Below are 25,527 nucleotides of genomic sequence, written 5' to 3' on the forward strand. Positions count from 1 at the left end.
TATAAAAATAGGACAGAGGACAGTCATGAGAAAAGTGAACATGAAACCTTCAAAGACACACATGAACAAACAAATATTATGACATTTTCTTTAAAATTGTTCACAACATTTTTAGCACACACAAAATTAAGCTGTTCATTGTAACACAATTAAATATATAATTGTCTAATCACTTTTTTGCCAGAGTGGCATACAGAACTATTCACCTTCTTGAGGTACATGCATCTATTATTTCAGTCACAAACAGTTCTTAGTTTATCTGTCTTGGTTTTAAGCTGTGCCACTTTTTAACAGTTCTCTCAATGTCTAGGTATTTATCATTTCTGTGAATCATAAGAAGCTGATGCACACTATTGACACTATCACCATAAATATAGAAAATAAACACCACACTGAACCAAGTAACAAGAAAGTGTTGAGATAAAGGGAGGTAATTAATCTACTGATAAGATATGAGTTATCTGACCATGATTATCATAACGGTCATAAACTATCTGTATTGACACATGTTCCACCCTGCCCCTTTTTGATGCCTCCCTGCCCCTTTTTCAAGTCTAGAATAATCACTATTGTTGTAGCATATTTCAGAACATTGTCTAGAGTTGTTATTGTGTTTATTAAAAATAAGACATACCATTCATACATAGCATGATAGATATATATCTTTCAGTAACTGTTTCATGTTCAATATATGGTGTCTTCTATTTTATTTAATAATATGAAATTAGGCAAAGCCTATTAATGGGGAGTCGGTTAAAAAATTGTTCATTTTTCCGTTTTAAAGGTATCATTCAGTATTTTATGCACTGTTTCCGTTTTCAATCTGAACACTCGAAGATTATTATTTATTTAAAAGGTTGCTATTGTCCAGTTCCTGGCCTTTGTCTTCCCTGTATAACGAAATATCAAACTTGAATATTGCCCAGGTATAAATGTCATATCCAATCATCTTGATACTGTGGCTGAACAATTATAATTGAAAAAAGTTGTTGTTGTTTTTTTCTTCAGATATTGATTGAGTTTGGTTGTCAGCTTAGCTATGCCACCAACTTCAGAAGGACACAATATGAATATGGGACCGGGGCATATGGGGATGGGAGTAGGAACAATATCATTGGCTACATTGATTGATTTTATAGTACAAAGAACTTACCATGAGCTTGTTGTCTTGTCAGAAATGTAAGTAAATTGTGTCATTATTAGATCTATTATAGCTATTTTAATATAGTGAATACTAAATTTATCTGATTTTGTGATTTGTGAATGAAAATACTACAGATTTTTTTTATCTTGTATTTTTAAAACAAAAGAAACCATGCCTTGCTTTCCACTTGCTAGTGGATATGTGAGTTTTTGTTACTGAGGCCATAATTGCATTAAGCTGTTTTTATGTTGCACCCTTAATCACCCGTTTTGAAAACCATGCAACAACATCTTGCATGATCATGTGATATGATCGGCTAATGCATGTTTTCTTCTCTGTAAGTGTATACCAGGGTGCGCAGCTATTATGCAAGAATCAACAATAAAGTTAAAATAGAAATGATTTTAGTATCATTATGTTATTGAACATTAATTTATATACCACTTTGTTATAAATACTATGTTATATTTAAGTTTCATTCAGCTTGAACTACTGGTCTATTACGTATTTCTTTTGTTTTAATTTTGCAGCCTTCCAAGGAAAACTGATATGGAGAGGTATATACCATTTTGTTATCACCATAATTTGATTGTTTCTTTATATCTATTCAAGGACTTTGACTTTGATTTTTTAAATGTTTTTGATATTCACTCTCAAATCTTTATTTGGAAATGTTTACTATTTTAAGCCCCTTCCCCCCCCCCCCCCCCAAATGATATTTGTACTGAAGGAGTGCTTAAGAATCGTCCACACAACCTGTCTGTTGTAAGGCAGTCATACATGTCTGAAAATGAATGTTATAACTTAAAAAATATATATTATAAGTATATAAGATGTAATACCTCTATAGCAGTCATTTTATGGGGTTTTTTTTGGCTGAAGTCGAGGAAATAGTAAAAAAAATGGTACAATATAATTTTATAAAAGATATACCTTTAGTCAACTATTTGGTATAAATAGAGAATACTATGCCAGTGTCTGATATAATAAAAGTTATCAGTCAAGGCTAAGAAAAAAAGAAGGGCCTTGCCCTTTTTCGCCCTCCTTTTTTTTTTCAGGCCGTGCCTGATAAATTTTATAATATCAATACTTATTTGGTATTTTATTTAATTTTCAATTTTAGTATATGCTTCTTTCTTTAGATTTCAAATGAAACGAAAAAATGTTAAGAACCTCTTGAGTTCATGCCCGCATAGTAATATGTCAGGGGTCATATCATGTATATATATGGTATGTTTTAATGAGAGTTTGACTTGTTATTACAGGAAGATAGAGATAGTGCAGTATGCCAGTCGTACCAGACAGTTATTCATACGTCTTCTCGCATTGGTCAAGTGGGCTAATAGTGCCAGTAAAGTGGATAAATGTGTGGTAAGACTTCGTTTTATTATATCAGTATACCGATGTTCACATGCCCCTACCTTATAAATGTCCCCTACAGGAACACCATTCTACATGCACATCTAAATTCTTCCATGGGCTTTCTTAATGCCAGTCAAAATAAAGCAGTAAGCGGTTTCTTAAATGAATATGAATCAGTGAAAATAAGCATTTAGCTAAGAGTAATAGTAATTAAACACAATGTATTTTAATTTGTTTACAAAATGCATCACCACTTGCGGGAGCTAATATTGGGATAAATGGTAAAATTTCCAACATCAAGGGTTTGATTATGTTCTTAAAACACTGATAAAAGTATTGTATATTTGTAGGAGATTTGTAACTTTCTGGAGCAACAATCTATGTGGTTTGTAGAGACAGCTGATACCTTGTCTAGAATGTCCAGAGAGACCCTTGTCAATGCCAGGTAAAATATTTAAGCAATCATTCTCCCCCTCAAAGGTTATAATTTGGTTTTTGTTGACAACTAGATTGCTTTTACACACAAAAAAAGAATATTGCTTAAAATGTAGGTTTTTACTTCCATTGCTGTTTTAGACAGCAATTTATTGAGAGAAAAACTTGAGGCCAAAGTGGGAATAATTTTTTAACAAATCTTAATTTGAGCATCATATTTATAAAATAAAACCATAAAAAATTGTGTAACAGGATCTTTAAGGGATTGTACATGTTACAGTTTTGTATATGTTTATTGAAGGAAAAGCATATTGGATGAAATGAATGCTTGATAATAAAGATATTTTTCAAGTTCTGATTTTATCCGTAAAGTCAAGGATACAAAACAACAAACAATCTATAATATGATGTAACAAAGTACCCTACTTACATGTGTAGTCATTATGTTTTGTTTTCAGGTTACCAAATTTCTCATTACCCTGTGCAATTGATGTGTTGACGCTGGGCACATATCCAAGACTCCCAAAATGCATCAGAGTAAGTCAACATTTTTATTTTCACAAATTCTATTGAGTGTATTTTAAGCAAGTGGTCTGTAAGCAAAGTTTTGTTCTTGACTATCATTTCTCTTTTATGTAGGAACGAACAATCAGGTAATGCCTAGGAAACTGTAGAAGAATTCTATTTTCAGACCAGTTAAGGATATATTTCCAGTGTATAGAGGATATTGAATGAGTGTAAGTTCAATACTGAATTTACTGCACCAGTTTAATAAAATATTATAATGCGAGCCTCAGATGAGCATGTTATTATTTTATTCAATGAGTTCAATAAATTCAGTAATGAACTAACACAAATTTAATATTCTTTTTATCACATACCCAAAATAAAGACCGTTTATAGTGAAAACAGAGAAATGTTCAGTGACACGCCTATAGTATAACACTTACATAAGCCCGTCTTTACACTACGTTTGTATAAAGCTAATGATGTCACATCAAAATATATGCACGGCTGTGAAATACCATTTTTAGGGAGTCACAAGATCGGTATGGGTGTGTGATAAATACAAGTAAGATTTCTCCCAATTGTAAAAAGAAACCAAAAATCCAAATAGATTGCATTTTTAGTTTGACTATCTGAAGAATAAGGAGTGAAGGAAAGGTTTTGTTTTCAATTTGAATATTATTGACAGTATTCCCTAAATGAAATAAAGAGATTAATTTTATTATTTTAGGAAAAAATAGTCCCACCTGACCCAATTACGCCTACAGAGAAGAAGCAAGTTCTTCAGAGACTAAACCAGGTCATTCAGTACAGGCTTGTTTCATGTGAGTTACCACAGCAGATGAGAAAACTCAAAATTGGTATGTGTATTGTTACACAATGAACAATATTTTAGATCTTCATAATATTTTATGTTTATAACATAAATTGTAATTTGACGTTAATAATATTGTATGTTTGTAGCGTTAATTGTAAGTGGACAAATATGATATTTATAATTATCTTATTGAGCTATTGTACTCACCACAACCTTCAAGTTGATATCACCAAAATTGAAATTTCGCACACTCGTTCTCTGTGATTATTTAATATGATGGGCACAGGTCACATAACTCTGAGTTACTTTTACCAGAGTTATGCCTCTTTTCTTACTGTCAAGCGCTGATAATAGTAGAACATGTTGTCTTTTGGACAGCCTTGTTTATTTATCAAATGGAAGTGTTATCCTTCCTACCAATTCATTTTAGATACTAAACATGTTTGGGTTTTTATTGAAATCTTTCAATGAACTGAATAGATTTAAAACTCTGGAAAGGTGTAGTTAAAAGCATGCTCTTACTTTAGGGGCATATATTGTTTACAAATGTTTGTACAAACACATGATAAGCTGTTTAATACTTTCAATAAAATATGTACATTATAATTTTTGAAACATGTTTTATCCCAAAATTAAAGAAAATTATGTGTTTCTAAAAAAAATTCTGTATTATAAAAAGTAATTGATATTTAATATAGAAAATGGGCGTGTCAAGTTTTTAGTGGAGAATGAGTTCCAGGTGACATTGACCTTGATGGAGGACAGTCCTGTGATACCATGGCGACTGTTAGATATTGACATCTTAGTGGAGGATCATGAAACTGGTGGTATGTACTTTCAAGATAATGTTTTAGATGTTTCATCAAACTGTAAATATGTTGCCATAGATTTAAACATAGTCTAAAGGAAACACTTTTTACTCACATGTTAAATACAACCTTATGTTAATGGAAAAAATGTTTGTTTAAATCTAAGTACATCATCATGTAACCTCATCTAGGGACCTGTAGTTGCTTTGTTGATAAATATCAAATTAATTCCTTTAAAAATAGTACACATATATCAGTACAATATAATAAATTTTGAGAGAGAAATAAATTATCAGAATTCTCATATAAATCTAATTGAATAAACAAAGGTATTATTTCAGATGGAAAGGCATTGGTTCACAGTCTACAGATAGGTTATATACACAGACTGGCACAGTCTAGATTACTTGACAATGACAAGCCCCTACATGACTTATACAGAGTGCTTCGTATCCTTTTTAAGCTTGGCTAATGCAAGAATACGGAAAGCTATTCTACTTGTTTTGGCAGTTGTATTTTGGGTTTTACAAGCAAGCACTAAATGGGCTATACCGCAATGCCAAAAGCATGAGAGTCAAATTTTATACATGTATTTCCAGTTATCGAATAGAATTATATGAACTCAACACTAGCAAGCATGCATTGAAAATAAAGGCCCTTAAAATTTTTAAAGATTTCAGGCTGTTTTAGTTGGCATCCCCTTGACCAAAGAAAGTATTGATTTGAAATTTATCTTATGAATCATTGTTATAGGTCACAAAGTAAGACCCTAAAAAAGGGGGTCAGACTGTTGTAAATAGTTTAGCAGATTTCCCATGCACTTTTTAGGCATCACTGGCTTGCTGACTTTAAATGACTTTCCCATCTACTCTGTTTCATTCTTAAAAGTGGTTAGTATTGCTGTAGAGGAAGCTATGCAGGCTCTGCAGCCATGCCAAATATGTATGAAAATCTGTTTTATGGTACTTATATTATTAAAAAGAAGTTATTATTAGAGCTTTATTTTGTATTGTTTTCATGTCATTATTCATGATGATACATCTAGTTTATGATACTTTACCATTCATTCTTTAACCACATCATTAGATTCATTCTGTCAATCATTACAACTTGAAGTTCTCAACTCACAGGTAAATATTATATAAATATTGTATTGTTTATAGAAATGAACAAAATTTTCTCTTTACTCTGAAAAGGCAGTATCAAGATATTGAAAACCAAGATTTTAATTTTTTGCAAAGATATGAATTTATTTCTATAAAGAAAGGGAATGCAAATAAAGAAAGGGAATGCAAATAAAGTATCAATTTTGATGAACATTTTCTAGTGAGGTTTAAGGGATATAAAAGCAGTATTTGTGTAAAGAAGCTATCCAGCTTGCGTAAGGAAGGTGGATAATACTCCGCTGGTTCTACTCTGGTGAAATAAGTTATTGAAAGACATCTGAGATCTTCATACACCAGTTAAGCTGGTAAATTGGCATATGACCTTAACAGTGTTGGTGTGAATAGGAAATCAACTAAAAATGATAAAGGTCGATGTTGACGGTTAGTGGATTAGTTATTAAGAGAGTTCAAGTTAACATTTTGGGAAAAGTCAAAAATTGGTCTTTATTCTCGGGTTGTCATCTAATCCTGTTTATCTGTAAAAGGTCATTTTATATTGGTTTGTAAATATGTATAATTATATTTTTCACATATATTAATTACAGACACAGAAATTGATCAGAGAAAGATTGGGTGATTCTCTCAGTATAGACGAGTATGCTATGGGAAAATGTCTGACAGTTTCCTACTGGAAGTAAGTCCTTCTTGTCATTAACTCTTACAATGCTAGTGTTGAAAAGACTCCACTGAGGTTTTGTAACATGAGGGAAATGGTGATAATTTTCAAAGATTAATGTTCCATTTGATGTAGTTCTAGACCAAAAACTTGTGTGCAAAATTTCAGATTATTCGCTCGCCCCATTTTATCTAAAAAATGCTTTGCACTCAAATCTAGCTAAGATGAGCAAAATATACTATTTTCAATTTATGTCTGAGTATATTTCTTAATTATGCTATGCATATCTTTCTGTTTTAAATGCCCCAGTTGATCTATGTAAGAAATTCTAATTTTATGTTTTTAGACCTCAGTGGAGTTCCTTTAATAATGAATAAACTTTGCCTACAGCATAGAGTTTGACTAGCTACACATTCAGTCTGACTGGTCTCTATACTAATTATTCCTAAATGTTCAACATTTTTATATCAAAGCCCTTAAACATTAACTATACAGGACAAGTTATTTAATATATGAAGACATAAGGAAAATGAAGCTGTTTATATGTATATGAAAGTGGTATCTTTGAAATTGAAAATGTACACTTTGAAACAGCAAGGTTTGTTAAACCCTTTCACTGATAAAGTATCTTACATGGACACTTTTATCTTTGAGTCTCGACAAAACCATTCTTCATTTTTATGGAAATTTTCAAAATAAAATAAATGTAATGTCTGAACAGAAAACAGTGCAGGCCATGATCTTGGTCTGCACTGGCTGGTGGTAGAATTAGTTGCCATCACCAGGCAAAGAGTTTGACACATTATGAATTATTTTGATATTCAAGGTCAAGATTTCAGAATTAAGAAAATTTATTCTCTTTGAAATCATCTAACAGATAAGAGATGGATAGTTTTTGTGTTTCAGGAACTCATTTTATTTGAATTTTTAAATGTAAATTGTTAATGAAGTATGTTAATGTAATCTTTTTTATTTGCTATGAAGGACGAGTTTCACAACGGCTTAGATAGATTATAAGATAAATATATTCATTAAAATAAGAGAGAATGTTTTTATCTTGATCATACCAATAACATATATGTTCATGCAATGGTGTGTTTTCAGGGATCATACAAAGAAAGAAAAGGAGAAACAACAAGATGCTATAAGTAAGTGCAAATTGTCAAGATTTGGTTTGACTATTCTTATATTTTATCTAGATTAAATTATGGCAGTAAGTTAACTTTGATCATCCCTGCTCTTTCGTTGCTTTCCTTTCCAAACAAATGTAAGTTATCCCAAAGGGAAATACTGGGTTTCAACTTTTATAAACAGGAAATTCATTTTTGATTAGAAACATTTTTTCATTGTATCTTGTATTTTAAACTTCCAGTATAAGCTGAAACTGGCACTTGGCACTTGCTACCTTTAATTTTCAATGATACAAGTGCTAAGTATATTTTTGGACATTAGCTGCCAATCCTAATACTTCTTTACATTCCTGCAAATAGTTCCAGTATATATAAAAGCAGTCAGTTTCTTCTTATATATTTATACCCCCAAAAACGAAGTTTGGGGGGGTATATAGGAGTCACCCGGTGGTCGGTCGGTCGGTCGGGCGGTCGGTCCAGACGTCCGTTGCATTTTCCTTGTCCGGAGCATAACTTGAAAACTAATGGTTGGAATTCAATATAACTACATACAATGGTCAAGCACATTGAGAGGAAGTGCAGTGCACAAGAACCATAACTCTATCTTGACTAATTACAGAGTTATTGCCCTTTGTTACTTTTCCTTGTCCAGAGCATAACTTGAAAACTACTGGTTGGAATTTAAAACAACTTCATACAATTGTCAAACACAATAAGGGGAAGTGCATTGCACAAGAACCATAACTCTATCTAAAGTAATTACAGAGTTATTGCCCTTTGTTGCTTTTACATTGCTTTTTTTTTTGTCTGTTGCATTTTCCTTGTCCGGAGCATAACTTGAAGACTAATGGTTGGAATTCAATATAACTACATACAATGGTCAAGCACATTGAGAGGAAGTGCAGTGAAACATAACGCTATCTTGACTAATTACAGAGTTATTGCCCTTTGTTATATTTCCTTGTCCGTGGCATAACTTAAAAACTACTGGTTGGAATTCAAAACAACTTCATACAATTGTCAAACACAATAAGGGGAAGTGCGCAGTGCACAAGAACCATAACTCTATCTAAAGTAATTACAGAGTTATTGCCCTTTGTTGCTTTTCAATTGCCTTCTTTTTTTTGTCCGGAGCATAACTTGAAGACTAATGGTTGGAATTCAATATAACTACATACAATGGTCAAGCACATTGGGGGGAAGTGCAGTGCATAAGAACCATAACTCTATCTAAAGTAATTACAGAGTTATTGCCCTTTATTACTTTTCCATTGCTTTCTTTTGTCCGGACCATAACTTGAAGACTAATTGTTGGAATTCATTATAACTTCATACAATGGTCCAGCACATTGAGAGAAAGAACAGTGCACAAGAACCATAACTCCATTTTGACTTATTACAGAGTTACTGCCCTTTGTTTCTTTTACTTGTCCAGAGCATGACTTGAAAACTACTGGTTGGAATTCAAAACAACTTTGTACAATGGTCAAGCACAATAAGGGGAAGTGCAGTGCATAAGAACCATAACTCCATCTTGACTAATTACAGAGTTATTGCCCTTTGTTACTTTTCCATTGCTTTCTTTTGTCTGGACCATCACTTAAAGACTTATTGTTGGAATTCATTATAACTTCATACAATGGTCAAGCACATTGAGAGGAAGTGCAGTGCATAAGAACCATAACTCCATCTTGACTAATTACAGAGTTACTGCCCTTTGTTACTTTTCCTTGTCCAGAGCATGACTTGAAAACTACTGGTTGGAATTCAAAACAACTTCATACAATGGTCAAGCACAATAAGTGGAAGTGCAGTGCACAAGAACCATAACTCCATCTTGACTTATTACAGAGTTATTGCCCTTTGTTACTTTTCCTTGTCCAGAGCATAACTTAAAAACTACTGTTTGGAATTCAGTACAACTTCATACAGTTGTCAAGGACATTCAAAGGAAGTGCAGTGCACAAGAGCCATAACTCCATTTTGACAAAATACAGAGTTACTGCCCTTTGATACTTTTCCTTGTCCGGAGCATAACTTAAAACGTACTGGTTGGAATTCAAAACAACTTCATACAATGGTCAAGCATTTATTACAGAGTAATTCAATTAAACTTCATCAATGGCCAACCACATTGAAAGGAAATGCAACATACATGAACCACAATTATCTTTAATTGCCCACAACCATAACTCTATGTTTCAATTCTTTTACAAGGTATTCTGTTACTAGTAACATCCTCATTTCCGAAGCAGACTTGTGGGGGTATTAATCACATTTAGTGATAGTTCTAGTTTTTGTAAGTTGGCAGTCTTGACATTCATTTATTTTCTTGGATAAATTCAGCTCCATATTCTTATAATCTTAAAATTGCCCTTTAATATTTATTAATAGCTAGTGGAAAACACATTTAATATTTATTTTTCAAAGGTTCATGCTGTCTGTCCGCACAGATTTTTATGTTTCTGGATATAAACTACTGGTACATATATATGTTGTAGGATATAAGCTGTCCGTACATGTGAATGAAGAGGACGATGCCAAACAATTATGTGTTTCCCATGTTCCCTCTATGTTACCAGACGAGTGTCGAAGAATTGGCCTAACTATACAAAGTGAACATCTTTCCATAGAGAAATTACTCATGCAGACTATTGAGGTCAGAACAAGGTCAAAGTTAAAGGTATGTGATATTTGACAAATTAGATATCATTAGGAAACTCTATGATCAAATTTGTTATCAGAAAATATTGATAATTACAACACAGTCTCTTTGTAAATATGAAATAAACATTTTTTGAAAATACACAAAGTAGTTATGTTATGTTTTAAATTCTACACACTATAGGTGGTCACATTATGAATATATAGTGTTATTAAAAAAAACTGGCAGTTTTGTTTAAGAAAAGACCAACTTTATTTGACCAGGAATGGGAAATAAAGCTTCCTATACATAGTTTATTTATTGTTTTATTCAAATTAAACATATTCAGTAAGAATTCATAGATTCAGTAAAGTTCTGTGATTAAAATATTTTACTCAAGGATGAGCATAATATATCTTTAAGATTTGATGATAAAATTGAAGATACAAGTTCATTAATAGTTTTCAAGATTTGATGTTGTGGAAGTATTTAAAGGTTTGAAAAATTCTGCTTTCACAGAAATTACTGATTTTGTTAACAAATAATACATTACTGTAGAAAATAATATTTTATCAAGGAACATTTCTTATCAGAGGTTATTATTTTTTTGGTCCTTTGTGCAGGAAAACAGATATTTTGTGTACATTTTTTACAAAAATGACATTCAAACAGTTTTATTTCAATATTTAAGTATAAACTATAATTTCATGAACTATGTTTGAATTTCAGGATTTGTCCTACTCCATTCAAAGATTTATAGAAGGCAAATGTGAGTAATCTATTTATTGTTCTGATCTGCTTATTCCAGTTTAAAGATCCTACTCTTTCTTTCTGAAAGGTCCAGATTAAAATTTAATATACACTACCTTTGCATTTTGATATGATATTGATGTATTTATTTATATATTCTTAAACCTGCCTTTCATGCTTAAGGTAGCACATAGGTAGTCAACTGTTAAACCAAACCAAAAAAATAACTTAAAAAATGGTACAATAATCCTAATTCTTAAAAAATATTCTGTCTTTTTGAATAGACAAAAAAAGCATAATTTGGGTAACTGATTATATGGAGATTATCAATTTTATTGTATATAATTATAAATCTTAATATAATGTTTTTTCCCCCATACTTTTACAGGTGAGATCAAAGATTTACCCCTTGCTTTACACGTGCCTGTAGTATATCCGTGTACGTCTTCGGAACAGCTGCGTATAACTGTAGATGCTCAGAGAGGAATATTACTGGCTTCATTACCTTCTCTAGGTAACTGTTAATATGTTAGAAATATGTAACTAAATACAGGTGCTGAGACAATATGAATACAATGTAATTGTAAGTCATTGTTTTAACTATGAATTTGATTAACAATTCATGAGCGTGTGTGCTAGCTTGTTCCCGTCAGCTGCCTGATCATATCTTAAAAAAAAAAAGGCACAAAGAGGCGTCTGAGGACTCCCTAAATGTCTGTACGAAAACTGCTGAAAAGATCCTTAATATAAGTTTGAAGAATATGCTTAACAATCCAACTAAAATGAATATATTCAAATTACTATGCCGCAACTGAATGTTTTTGTACATACCACATGTTTATCTGTTTTAGAATTACCAGTCATGCAGGATCTTGAAGAGACTCTGAATGGAGATAGAAAAAATATACAGAAACATCTTGTAAGCTTGAGGTAGGTTAAAAGTTTTGCTTTTTGTATCGTTCATATTGCCAATATCTAGTATGATGATAAGATTTACTTTTGTAGCTTGTTCTGCCCATTTTGTTTAAAATATTATCAAATTATGGTCTTGAATTGGAAAGAGGAAGAGAGTAAAATATTTTGATACATTTGTTATAAAAATGAAGACATGAACACTCTAAATGCCAACAAAAAAGGTATTCAGCGTTCTGCATCTTCCTAGAATAGTGCACAGAGCCACGAGAAAACTTTATTAAGCTTCTGAATGATTAAGATTTTTTTTTCTTTGGATTTTTTGCAGCATGTTTTGTAATACAAAGCACAGAATCAGCAATATTGACTATATTACTGTTTGCTACATTTTAGGTTACAGATGACTATATTACGTTGTGACAAGTCTGTGAACTGTCTACATACAGAAGCTTGTCACAGTTTACCATTAGTGAACCAGGTAGACCATGGTCTAGATGATCTACCTAAACACAGACTTTATGTTCCTGTACCAAAACAACCAAACCATTATGTGGTATGTTTAATAACCTTTTACCTTCTCGAACTAAAAATGAATAGCTTTTGCCACCAGTATAGAGCCAGACCAGTCTGTACATCCATGCAGTCTGACCAGGCTCTATACTGTTGGTAGCTCAAATTTGATGCTTGAACTTTTTTAATAGTATCTAAACAATGAAGCAGGTGACTTTTGAACAAAGATTATTTGATTTCAGATTCTCAGAAAAATTTTGGATTGTTTCTTCTAAATTGCTTATTGTGTCAATTATTTTGGGAAATTATTTAGATCAGTCATCTGTTATTCCCCGTAATAGCAGGAATAATTTGCCTATTCTGATGCAAAAATAACATGACACTATCTCAAAAAGAATTGTAACCCGGTAACATTCATATAGTTGCAAATAATTTTGTAAGTCACCAATAATGTACCATATATGTTTGGTAAAATTAAAGAAATATCTATTTTAGAGATACCCTGATTTTTAAAGTCTCTTCCGATTTATGTATATTCCATGTATTTAAAAAAAATATCACCCTATTTTGGTGTGATGTGTTAATATAAAATGCATTTTTTGTCAATTGTAGGTTTATAAGTGATTTTGATAATTTTATGTCAACAACAAAGGTATTTTCATGTACATATATTGATTCAATATTATACAGGTTGCGTGTGTAGAGGATAATCCACCTAGATCTGTAGAACTGACCTATCATCTACTAGAGACAGCACCTTGTCCAGCAGAGGGAACTGAAGTTGAGATTGGGGAGGATAACTCTGTCAAAACTTTCCTTAAAGCTGTTAGACTTGTTCCCCTTGATACATTTGCCTTCACAAATGGTCCATACACCAGTATATATAGTAAGTTTTAGCTAATAGTTATTGAAGATATCAGTACATAAAGTATTTATTATTTTAATCATTATTATGATTGAAAAATAAACATCATTCTTATGTCAATGATCATGGTATGCAGATACTGCATATGTCAAAAGACTGGGAAATGATAAAACTTCATATTCAGTATAGTTGTGAATTTATACTTCCCCCTGGTTTAGATTTCTCATTAAATTTTTCAATTTAAAAACTTTATGGTAATTTAATGACACAACAATGTATATTCAATATTTGATAGAGAGAAATAGAAATGGTCATTGTAGACAGGAGGATGTTTAATTTATACTCTGTTGAATTTCTTATCTGTACTTACCGGTATATATGTACTTGGCCAACTTTTCCCAATATCACTATTGGGAATATCAAGAAAATTTGAAGCTAGTCATCCATTTGTTAAGAGCCTTGTCAAATTTCATAGATTTAAAGTGTGTCATAGGTTGATACAACGGTGAATTACATTAAATAATTTTAAACCTTATATAATCAGAATTCAGTAAATAGCGATAAAGAATGAGTGATTGTAAATAATCTAATGCCCAAGATTTTGAAAAAATAAAGTTAGAATTTCTTTGGCACGACAGCATTACAGTAAGACTATCTTATGTTCAAACATTGTAAGAGTTATAAAAAGAATGCACAAGTATCATTAACGTATTTGCAGTCCAATGATGAGTTCATCCTTGCTCGCGTATTACATTCATTGAGATGGTTGACACTAAGTGTCTGTCTGTCGAGAAGAATGTATGCAGATATCTTTATGGCAACCTAGAGATACAGGACATGTGGTCCTTCTCTGGGTCTGAGGACTGCTTTTAAATCATATAGAATACATTTGACAACTTTATCAAGATACCAAACGTGTACTTATGTCTCCTCATATACTTATTTTAAAAAGTGTCATAGGTCAACAATGGTGACGGAAAGTTAAAAATTCCATTCAGGTTCAACTTTGATATGATAATTTAATAAATGCAAAAGTAATCATTTCTTAAGGACGAGTCAATAAATAAATTCATTTGCCTTTTCTCGTTTAACTTATTAGATTGCATAAAGTTCTTTTTACAAATGATGCAAAAAACATCAACCAGAAATACCAGACATGGGGTTTTCCTTTTCGGGCCCCAGGCTCTTTAAATTATAGAATCAGGCAGGTTTTCAAAGAAAATTAAACTGAATTTACCCTTTCGTTAACTTATTTTAGCTCCTCATTTATTTTAAATTTTTGTTACTATCATTTCATGGTACCCCCCCCCCCCCCCCCCCCCCCCCCCCCCCCCCCCCCTTTGCCCAGCTGTATTTTTCCATGTATGTTTGTATGTTATTGGACTCTGGAATTTGGGAAGTATTGGCACAATGGATTCTCAAAACTTGACCAAGTAGCACTGATTTAAACAAACTTTTCAGATTTAAGGTCAAGTAGGTCAAAAGGACTGAAAATTGAAATTAACTATGGATATGTATGTATGTAAGATGGTTTTATAGTCAGTTTTTCTGCATCACAAAGTCGATAGAGCAATTGTGTCCAAAGTTTACACATACATTTTTTGTAAATAATGAATAACCTATTCATTAAAAACATCATTGCGAAATACTAATGTGTTGCAAATACTTATAGTATTATGCTTACCATATTCCATATGTATCTATAGTGATACAATGTTGTTTTAAAACTTTGGCGTAATTTGAGTTGATAATTCTTCACACCTTTAAATTGCAGAAGAACCTGAAGAATCAGAGATTGAAAGTTTCCATAGAAAAAGAAAGGTAATGATGTTTTTTTATGTGTGTTGAGTCTTCTGTCTAAAAGGATTTGTCAAAGGTTAATCATTAATATGCTGGAACTTTAAAAGATTTGGGTTTGCTGCCAGTATAGAGCCAGGCCAGCCAGCACGATATTTGTGTAGTCTGACTATAGCTTAACTTTTGTAATTTTGATTTTGAAATCACAAGTTGAAGCACAGGGCAAATTCATTGCACTATTTCAGCAGGTTAAGGTTTAAGTAGCAGAATAATAGAATTTTATTATAGGTTTAATTAGTATGTTATACATTGAGTTGATGTTAATTACTTGATTTACAGACAGTGATAGTAAGATATTGATGAGCTATCAGTATAGACTCAGGCCAGTCTGCATATCTTTACAGTTGTACTAGATACTATAATATTTACAGCTCATCTTGAACATTTTGAAATCGCAATTCCTTAAACTTTACAATGGACAATTCCATTGCTATGCAGCCAAAGTGTAATTTTAGTCTCATCATTCAAAGGATATTTTGCAAAGAAACATATGAAAAAATGTGTATGTTACTTTAAGATCTTGTTGCTAGTTAGTCTCTTTATCCATGGTGATATTAACATTGTTTTTATATCCCCACAACTTAGAGAGGTGATACAGATTTACCATTGTCTGTCTGCCCTGCTATCACAACAATACTGTTAAAAATAAGGATATCTGTATTCTATGGACACATTTCAAGTTGAAATGGAGGTGGCTTATGATATTTAACACAATTTTTTATCATTGACTTACTCGTAAAACAGATAATTTACACTTGTTGTAGTTGTTACTTGGAGAGTACCTTGAGCCTGTTGGGAAGAAACAGAAGACATCACCATATTTTGTAACAGATCTAGTACATGTTGTGGCAGCATGTGAAGAGAAACTACCATTTGTGTTCCTAGGAGAAGAGGTATGTTCTCAAAATTATAAAACTTTCCTAATTTAAAAATGATAAAAATAATTTATGAACCAAAACAAATTATCAAGACATGTTTTGTTTTATTTAGCCTCTTCAGTTGATATGTCCCCATAGCTTATTAGCGAGAGCTTCAAATGAGTAATCGGGGGTTGGGTTTGCCAGTTAGATCGTCAGGTGAACGTAATTTCTACATGATAGTTGATCTGGGTCATTTGTCACTCACCACTGATTCATATAACAAATGTGACTAGTAGTTGGTTGCTTGTAGAGAAATTCATAATTACTAGTTAGTTATCAAGTTAGGAGGATCAAATGCTGAAATTTACCACCCAAAAAAATTTTAGAATCAGCATTAAAACTAGGAAAACAAACAAATGAAATGATAAATATCAAAGGAACTTGTCAGTACTACAGGGCCTTGACAGATATTGTTTGCTGCAAATATATTTTGAAAGCTTCATGTCTGAAGTTTTTCTCCCCTCCTGGCCTTGTGATGTAACAACAGGCATTTAAATCCTTATATCTGGAATACTGCAAGCTCTAAGAAAATTTGGGAAATTACTTTTATAGTTAGAATTGAAATATGGAAGATCTTTAACTGCAGTTACAATGAAAAGCATTTTTGTTTCCTCCATGTTTCAATACATTTTCAACCATTTAAGGTATGGTTTTATGATTTTTATCATTTACCAGAGTTTTAAGAACATTACCTATTTGTATCAACAAACTAACCGTAACATAATTTTTATTCTACAAAATTTGCAATATTTTGTAATTACATTAGTTAAAAAACATCCGTATATTGTAACATTGTATTATAGATAAAATCTTCCATGTTTATCAAATGCATGTTATATCTGCAGTTGAAAGAACAAGGTATTTTACACACTAACATACAAGTGGACAAAGAGGCTATGGGTCTTGTAATGGACATTATACAGTAAGTATTATAGTTGTATAATATTATTTTGTGCATTGTATTGTACAAAAATGCATCATCTTATATTGTTGTTCCAGTCAATGCCTTATTCTGAATCCGTCATTAGTTTCTCTGATTACCATTCGGGATAAATTCTTTTATTTGGGGAGGCAGTTTTGTTATTTGTAGAAATGTTGCTGTTTCCACAAAGGTTGTGTTTTGTGCCCAAAATAATCTATAAAGGTTTGACTTTGGCACCCTTTCATAACAAAGAGTTACATTTTGATTTCTTGCATCAAACCCAATGCAACCAACAAATGAAATAGATAGCATATAAAATATTTGATGTTTGGAGATAAATTGTGTAAAGAAAGTGGTATAATATCTGATCTGGTAGTATGATCATCAACATTAACATTCTGCTTACATAGCTGCTGAAAACTGAGATAATGTCATGGTAATTAAGCCAAAGAGTTGTTATTGAGCCCAAAGAACTGAAAATGTGACAAAAGTGAAAGGTTTTGTGATTTTTTTTCTTGGATAGATTAGTTTAAGATGTGAAAATACTTAAAATTTTCAGTTTCCCGGATGTACCTGGTGTTAAGAAGGCTGATTGTAATGCATTTAGGAAATGTTTGCTGTCATGTAAAGTCAGAAGTGTAACAAAACCAGCTCGATTCTGGCAGATTGAGGTAAGTTTGGATTGAAATTGATTTTCATTTACGTGTATTGTAACTTCTTGGGCCATCCTTAAAAAAATGTTTGTTTGCAGTAACCCTACCCAGAATTTTCAAGGGGGGTAGGTATGTCGATTTTTATGCCCCCGCCATGTAATGGCCGGGGCATATAGTGTTACCCTGTTCCGTCATTCAGTCATTCCGTCATCATCAGTTTCCGTTCATTATCTTAGTAACCGTTGCACACATTCAACTCAAATTGACATATGGATATGTGATGAGAAAATACAGGTCAAGTTCGAATTTGGTCATGGTTTGATGTTTTTTGGCAGAGTTATGCCCCTTTTACTTTAAAATAATATGAAATTTTCAGTTTCCGTTCATTATCTCCCCAACGGTACAACACATTCAACTCAAACTTGACATATGGATATGTCACGAGAAAATACAGGTCAAGTTCGAATTTGGTCATGGTTCGATGATTTTTGGCAGAGTTATGCCCCTTTTACTTTGAAAATAATATGAAATTTTCAGTTTCCATTAATTATCTCCCCAACGGTACAACACATTCAACTTAAATTTGACATATGGATATATTATGAGAAAATACAGGTCAAGTTCGATTTTGGTCATGGTTCGATGATTTTTGGCAGAGTTATGCCCCTTTCACTTTGAAAATAATATGAAATTTTCAGTTTCCGTTCATTATCTCCCCAACGGTGCAACACATTCAACTCAAACTTGACATATGGATACATCAAAGGAATGCGCAGGCCAAGTTCAAATTTGGTCATGGTTCAATGATTTTTGGCAGAGTTATGCCCCTTTCACTTTGAAAATAATATGAAATTTTCAGTTTCTGTTTATTATCTCCCCAACGGTACAACACATTCAACTCAAATTTGACATATGGATACGTCAAAGGAATGCGCAGGTCAAGTTCAAATTTGGTCATGGTTCAATGATTTTTGGCAGAGTTATGCCCCTTTCACTTTGAAAATAATATGAAATTTTCAGTTTCTGTTTATTATCTCCCCAACGGTACAACACATTCAACTCAAATTTGACATATGGATATGTTTTTGGAATGCCCAGGCCAAGTTTGAATTTGGTCATGGTTCAATGATTTTTGTCAGAGTAATGCCCCTTTCACTTTGAAAATAATATGAAATTTACAGTTTCTGTTCATTATCTACCCAACAGTGTTACATATTCAACTCAAATTTGACATATGGATATGTCAAAGGAATGGGCAGGTCAAGTTGGAATTTGGTCATGGTTCGATGATTTTTTGGCAGAGTTATGTCCCTTTCACTTTGAAAATAATATAGATACATCTTAGGAATAAGCAGTTTAAGTTTGAATTTGGTCGTGGTTCAATGATTTTGGACAAACCTATCTTTCTTGAATGTTGGAAAAATTTTGAACTTACAGTTTCAGCACTCATACTTTTGTGGAAATGTATGTAGCCATTATTTTGGCTACAAATATGAAATATGCTATTTTCAAAAGGTTAATTTCAGTGCCTTGAACATTGTATGAAAATGAAAAATAATTTGTGCAAACAAATTTGGAACTAAATATTATAACATCTGAAATTTTGGCTGCATGCGGGGGCATCCGTGGCATGATGACACATTTCTAGTTTTTTTTTATTATTGAACTGTACTCCCAAATAAACGTGGAATTTCAAAATGCTGGACAATATATGCTTTGATAATCTGGTAACAATTAATAAATTGATAACTGAATTCTAATTTAATAAGACCTACATTTTATTTCTTGTATTAACCTTTAACAGAACGAAAACAAAGCACAAGGCATAATTTTCTGATTAAAAAAAAATAAAAATTTTATCCAGACCATAAAAAAAAATTTTGTGAGTCGGTCGCGTTACTGCAAACAAACATTTTTTTAAGGATGGCCTTGGTTTTATTTTTTTAAATTTCCTTTAAATTTAACATCTACCTGGATTATTGTGTCGCCTTAAAAAGGCGACATATAGGGGTTACTTTTGTCGGCGGCGTCGTTGTCGGCATCCCCTAAAGCTTGTCCAGAGCATAACTCAGTCACTTTAAGTCTGATTGTCTTCAAACTTGGTATGCAAGCTTCTTTCATTAACCCGAAGTGCAGTGCACAAGGACCGGAACTCTGCACTTCTTTATTTTTGAGTTATTGCCCTTTGTTAATTTTCATACTTTAATTTTGTCCGGGCCATTTCTCTTCAACTATAAAAGCTATGGACTTGAAACTTCATAGAATGATAGATCTCATTAAGGAGAAGTGCAGTGCACAAGAACCGGTACTCTGCATTTCTTAGTTTTTGAGTTATTGCCCTTTGTTAATTTTCAAACTTGTTTTTTGTCCGGGCCATCTCTCCTAAAGTATAAAAGCTATGGACTTGAAACTTCATAGGATGATAAATCTCATAAAGATGAAGTGCAGTGCACATGAACTGGTACTCTGCATTTCTTAGTTTTTGAGTTATTGCCCTTTGTTATTTTTTATACTTTATTTTTGTCCGGGCCATTTCTCCTAAAGTATAAAAGCTATGGACTTGAAACTTCATAGGATGATAGATCTCATAAAGAAGAAGTGCATTGCACAAGAACTGATACTCTGCATTTCTTATTTTTGAGTTATTGCCCTTTGTTAATTTTCATACTTTATTTTTTTCCGGGCCATTTCTCCGAAAGTATAAAAGCTATGGACTTGAAACTTCATAGGATGATAGATCTCATAAAGAAGAAGTGCATTGCACAAGAACTGATACTCTGCATTTCTTATTTTTGAGTTATTGCCCTTTGTTAATTTTCATACTTTATTTTTTTCCGGGCCATTTCTCCGAAAGTATAAAAGCTATGGACTTGAAACTTCATAGGATGATAGATCTCATTAAGAAAAAGTGCAGTGTACAAGAACCGGTACTCTGCACTTCTTATTTGTGAGTTTTTACCCTTTATTAATTTTCATACTTGTTTTTTGTCCAGGCTATTTCTCATAACTTATAAAAGATATGCACTTGAAACTTCATAGAATGATAGATCTTATTGATAAGATAAGAAGTGCAGTTCATAGAAACTGTTGCTCTGCACTTTTTATATTTTGAGTTATTGACCTTTGTTAGTTTTTCATATTTCATTTTTTTCCTGGCCATTTCTCCTAAACTAGATTGTTCACAAGGCGACACATCTGACTCGCGGAGTTCTAGTAGGCTTATGTATAATTATCAGGACAAAGTTATTTCAGGATATCTTTCTATGAAGCTTTTTGTTATTTATAAATCTGTCTCATGCTTTTGTCTTGTGCTGTAGCAGAAACTACAGTGTTATATCCATCAATACTTGTCTGTGTTGTCAAGTTAGTCAGAAAATCTGTGCAAACAGACCATCAGTTAGTTATATTATTACTGCGATGTGGAAATCCCTCACTCTCAAATACAGAGGAGACGAGACTATTATACAAGTTCTCCATGGTAAATGTTAAAGGAAGTAGATATCTCATTCTGGTTGGAATGCTATGAAAAGCATAGTTGGCCTTTGCTGTAGTAAATGTTTAAAACATTATTGATCTCAAAATTCAATTCACGGTTCACAAGTTGATAAATGTATCGGGTTTATGTAATGTTCTTAAATTTGTATCAGCTATAACCAATCTTATGAATTATACATTTTTCAGTTCTTGTTCACTAATGACCTGATGCCAACTCAGTGTCCAAAGGAGGCAGGGCCAACACAGCGTGTCATTTGTTGCTATGAGAGACATTCCGACAATCATCAGAAAACAGTGAAGGAAGTATGGGATGAATGGACGTCCATGTGCAATCTTTATTCCATTGTTAAACCTTTCTCAGCCATGATAACAGGTACTTTTTACTGTAGAACTCTTAAAGGCTTGGATTCACCAAAAATTAGATTTGTAGCTGCTTGAAAGTCTTCATACAACTGGATCAGTGTTTCTGTTACATGTAGCATCATGACCCCCCCCCCCCTTAAAAAAAGTTAAATGACATAATGACTTGCCAGTACAAGACTAGCCATTTATCTGTATGACCAGACCATTGTTTGTTTTTAAGTAGCTGGAATTTAGTATTGCATAGAAAATATGAATAATAGAATGCAGGAATGTACTGGGGTAAATGTATAAATATTTGTCTTTTTCTGGTTATATAGATGATCAGACTGGTGTACAGGGGATAACAAATGTGAAGTCTTACAACTACAAGAGATTAACTGTGCTATATGGTCCTGGATATCCTAGTCTTGTAAGTTTATCACATATATTTGTTACTTTGTATTACTTTATTCTATATCTTAATTTAACTAACAAAGCCAAAAAATTGTCAGGTAAAGCAATTGAAATAATGTTATTTTTAGGACTTTAAATTTACTGGTTCTTTTTCTTTGCAATTTTACTGACAAGAACTGATTTCATAAATTCATGTCTTTTACTTCAAAGCAAAAAGTAAATTTTAGCGGAAGCAGAAATAAGATCAGTATGTTTGTTTTAAAAAATATGTGCTGTAATGAAAGAAATCATTTGACAGCTGTAAGTAGTTGCTGTGTAAACTTCAATTTATTTCAGATGCATGTATATTGGAAGTGCGATCAGAAGCAGTTTGTTTTATCACTAGGTAGAGAAGGTCAAGCTAGTCCCATGAACCCCCATGTTATCATGGCAACTCAACTACAACATGACCTTAACACATCAAGGTCACTGTCTTATGTTTTACAGGTACAGATATTTCTTGTGTCTGATACAATTTGTTTTATTTGCATAATATAGGACAGACTTTTCAGTGGAGATGTGTTTTGGATAAATGGTAAACCTAGTGCAGCACAGTGTGTTGATTTGAGTGTGGTTATTAGTTGAAAGTAGACCTGAAATGCATTTTATTCATTTTGAGAAGTTACAACTCAATTTTCACTAATAAAACGTTTAAGATTGTTTTCCAAAAGCCACCTTTACTATTTTGCCAATAGTGGCATTTGTTGGCAAGAAAAACAGTTACATATTTTATATGCCTTAAACAATGTGTTAGTTATTATATACATATATAAGCATTCACTAATGATATGTTATATCTAATGATATGATATGTTATCTACAGATTCTACATGATACATGGTCACCAATGAATTCTCTTCACAAGTTATCATCAGCTGTAATACTTGGTGTTGGCACAGTAAGTTTTAAACCAGTAACTTCTGTTCTCTACACAATACAAACTTTTTTTAGAACTCAGTGTATGCTTGATATATATGTTAAATAAGGAAAGTTGCCAAATAATCTTTTCTGCATTGATTTTTCGTAAAACCTGACAAATAAAAAAGATTTTATTTAAGAAATTCATTATTTAAAATGTTAAAAAAAAAAATTCTGGAAGCATAAAAAATTTTAATTGTTAATCTTCCCTCTACTTTTTTTTGTCTGACAGACTTTCCTTCTTTGAAATGGATAGTGAGCAGTGTTAGTTTAAGGCCCGCTATGCCTCAAAAATGCTATCATTTTCATTTCTAAAAAACTTTTTTTTATTATTGATATATTTTATATCTAAAATAACTAATTATTTCGAGTAAATCGTGACTTAGGTGAACTGTTTTCTGATTGGTTGTTTATATTTAGATTATTGTCGCACCAATTTTGTACTACTACTCATTCGAGCCTTTGTTGTCTAGCTGTCAAGTTTAAGAAAAAAATTTTAGAAAAATTTGTAAAATTATAGTGAGTAAGTATTTTGTATGAAAGTCAAAATACTATTTTGTTTTTATTTTGCTACCTTTAGGACACATTTTCTTGAGTTGTTAAACATTCAGCATGCTCTTAATATATTATCAAAACATTATGAAAACCATGTTTGACATTTCTAAATAATTAAAAAAAAAATGAATTTTTAAGCATAATGTGCCTTGAACAAATTTTTATTTCCAAGAACTCCTAGCTACTGCTGAAGTGTATTCTGTCTTGCCTCAATAATTGTGGAATACCCAAGACATTGCAGTTTGTGTTTATAATGTTAAATGTTTTATTTGTTAACAATGTGATATATAATTTCATTGCAGTACCCAAGACAGTCCACACAGGGTTTTACTGTGTTACCACAGTCATCTACACATGTTAGAATCTCTTACAGAAACAAGTATCCTTTTACATACTAAATATAAGGTCTATATGGCTGAACATTTAAAGAAGTAGACTTAAAATTATGTGCCAGTTATTGCTGTGAGTTTGAATCTTTACAGGGACTTTGTATTTAGAATTTTAAAATATACCCTTTTTTTTTAAACTATCCAGTTTGTCAGTGGAAGGTCAGTGGTTCAACTCAAATGCCTGATTTTGCCTTAGATAACTGATAATGCATAGAAGGGCACCTGAGTTGTTTTTTCCCCCACTTGTTAAGTTAGAAAACAGTTTATCTTTACTGTGGTGATATAACTTAAAGCAACACGCCTCCAGATTCATGCTAATTTTCATGAAAATTTTTAAAATGTATTTGAATGTATAATTTTGTGAAATAACCAAAAGGAAGCCATTTACACAATATCAATGGCACTTACAAGCCATGTTAATTACCAAAAAGAGGTCAAAATATGCATAAATAGCCCTTACTGCATTAGTAACGCAGTAGAAATATAGTTGTAAATGCTAAAAAGTCAGTCATTAACCGCACATAACATGTAAAATATTACTTGAATCTTAAACCATTTTACGTTTCCTAAAATCCTAGTTCATATTTATCAAGTTTGATTTTATCGAAATATTTTGACAAATCTGCAAGCATGCAGCTTTAAAACCCAACAACAACAAATTAATATACTATGATCATGCTTTACCCTTCCATATACCAATGTAGCTATTTGCCCTGTTTATCACTGAATGAAATAATGTTAATATCACAGTTCAGTAGTGTTTTTGGTATACCAAGACTCACCAAAGGAAGTTTGTATACAATTTTGTATAGATTGTAAGTGAGATGGACAGTTGATAAATAGGTTTTATTTCCTCCATATTTATATGAGGAATATAGAAAATTTGACATAAGTCCTTTAACTTATTTTACCATACAGTCTTTCTGAAAAAGACATTGTTTGTCATAAATGTAATTTTAGAAAATTTCTGAATTAATGAAGGTGAAAAGTCATAATTAGATCCACAATTTTTTTTTACTTTCACCCTAAAAGAATTGAATATTTTCCTTAACAAAGTTTCTAGTTATTGTTTAGATGTACATTTCCGTGGTAACAAAGCTGTTGCCATTAGAGATGGTGCTTACAGTTTGTTTGATACAAGTAAGGCAACTGAGGGATTTACACCTATACCAATGCTGAAGGTAGGATCTGTTATATTGCTCTTATCTTATCCAGATCTTTGATTAATTTTGGTATTAAAAAGTTCTGAAATAGTCAGTTTTTTTCCGAAGAACTGATTTTTTTTTCTGGGATCAAAATGTTAGTGTTTCTTAAAAAATTGTGTATTACTTACAGATGTATTATAGATAAAAAAAG

The 25,527-nt window shown here is 32.1% G+C and overlaps 1 protein-coding gene across 2 annotated transcripts in view; it reads left to right on the plus strand.

Annotated features, from left to right (window-relative positions):
* LOC132745694 (mediator of RNA polymerase II transcription subunit 14-like) overlaps positions 1–25,527 on the plus strand; it is a 41,468-nt gene that overhangs the window by 5,933 nt on the left and 10,008 nt on the right. For both annotated transcript variants that reach the window (XM_060734657.1, XM_060734658.1), the window contains exons 2-28: positions 1,009–1,179; positions 1,675–1,701; positions 2,410–2,515; positions 2,857–2,951; positions 3,400–3,478; positions 4,179–4,308; positions 4,964–5,092; positions 5,416–5,523; positions 6,161–6,204; positions 6,786–6,874; positions 7,961–8,004; positions 10,488–10,669; positions 11,360–11,399; positions 11,769–11,894; positions 12,232–12,310; positions 12,686–12,845; positions 13,493–13,688; positions 15,442–15,488; positions 16,289–16,417; positions 17,290–17,366; positions 17,926–18,037; positions 21,701–21,887; positions 22,195–22,286; positions 22,607–22,756; positions 23,133–23,207; positions 24,085–24,161; positions 25,235–25,352. In XM_060734657.1, coding sequence (XP_060590640.1) covers positions 1,040–1,179; positions 1,675–1,701; positions 2,410–2,515; positions 2,857–2,951; positions 3,400–3,478; positions 4,179–4,308; positions 4,964–5,092; positions 5,416–5,523; positions 6,161–6,204; positions 6,786–6,874; positions 7,961–8,004; positions 10,488–10,669; positions 11,360–11,399; positions 11,769–11,894; positions 12,232–12,310; positions 12,686–12,845; positions 13,493–13,688; positions 15,442–15,488; positions 16,289–16,417; positions 17,290–17,366; positions 17,926–18,037; positions 21,701–21,887; positions 22,195–22,286; positions 22,607–22,756; positions 23,133–23,207; positions 24,085–24,161; positions 25,235–25,352 — 2,838 coding nt within the window. In that variant the 5' untranslated portion in view covers positions 1,009–1,039. The remainder of the gene's footprint in view (positions 1–1,008; positions 1,180–1,674; positions 1,702–2,409; positions 2,516–2,856; positions 2,952–3,399; positions 3,479–4,178; positions 4,309–4,963; positions 5,093–5,415; positions 5,524–6,160; positions 6,205–6,785; positions 6,875–7,960; positions 8,005–10,487; positions 10,670–11,359; positions 11,400–11,768; positions 11,895–12,231; positions 12,311–12,685; positions 12,846–13,492; positions 13,689–15,441; positions 15,489–16,288; positions 16,418–17,289; positions 17,367–17,925; positions 18,038–21,700; positions 21,888–22,194; positions 22,287–22,606; positions 22,757–23,132; positions 23,208–24,084; positions 24,162–25,234; positions 25,353–25,527) is intronic.

This window comes from Ruditapes philippinarum, unplaced genomic scaffold (genome assembly GCF_026571515.1).
Source record: "Ruditapes philippinarum isolate M1 unplaced genomic scaffold, ASM2657151v2 ctg3216_1_1_1_1, whole genome shotgun sequence".
In the NCBI taxonomy this organism is placed as follows: domain Eukaryota; kingdom Metazoa; phylum Mollusca; class Bivalvia; order Venerida; family Veneridae; genus Ruditapes; species Ruditapes philippinarum.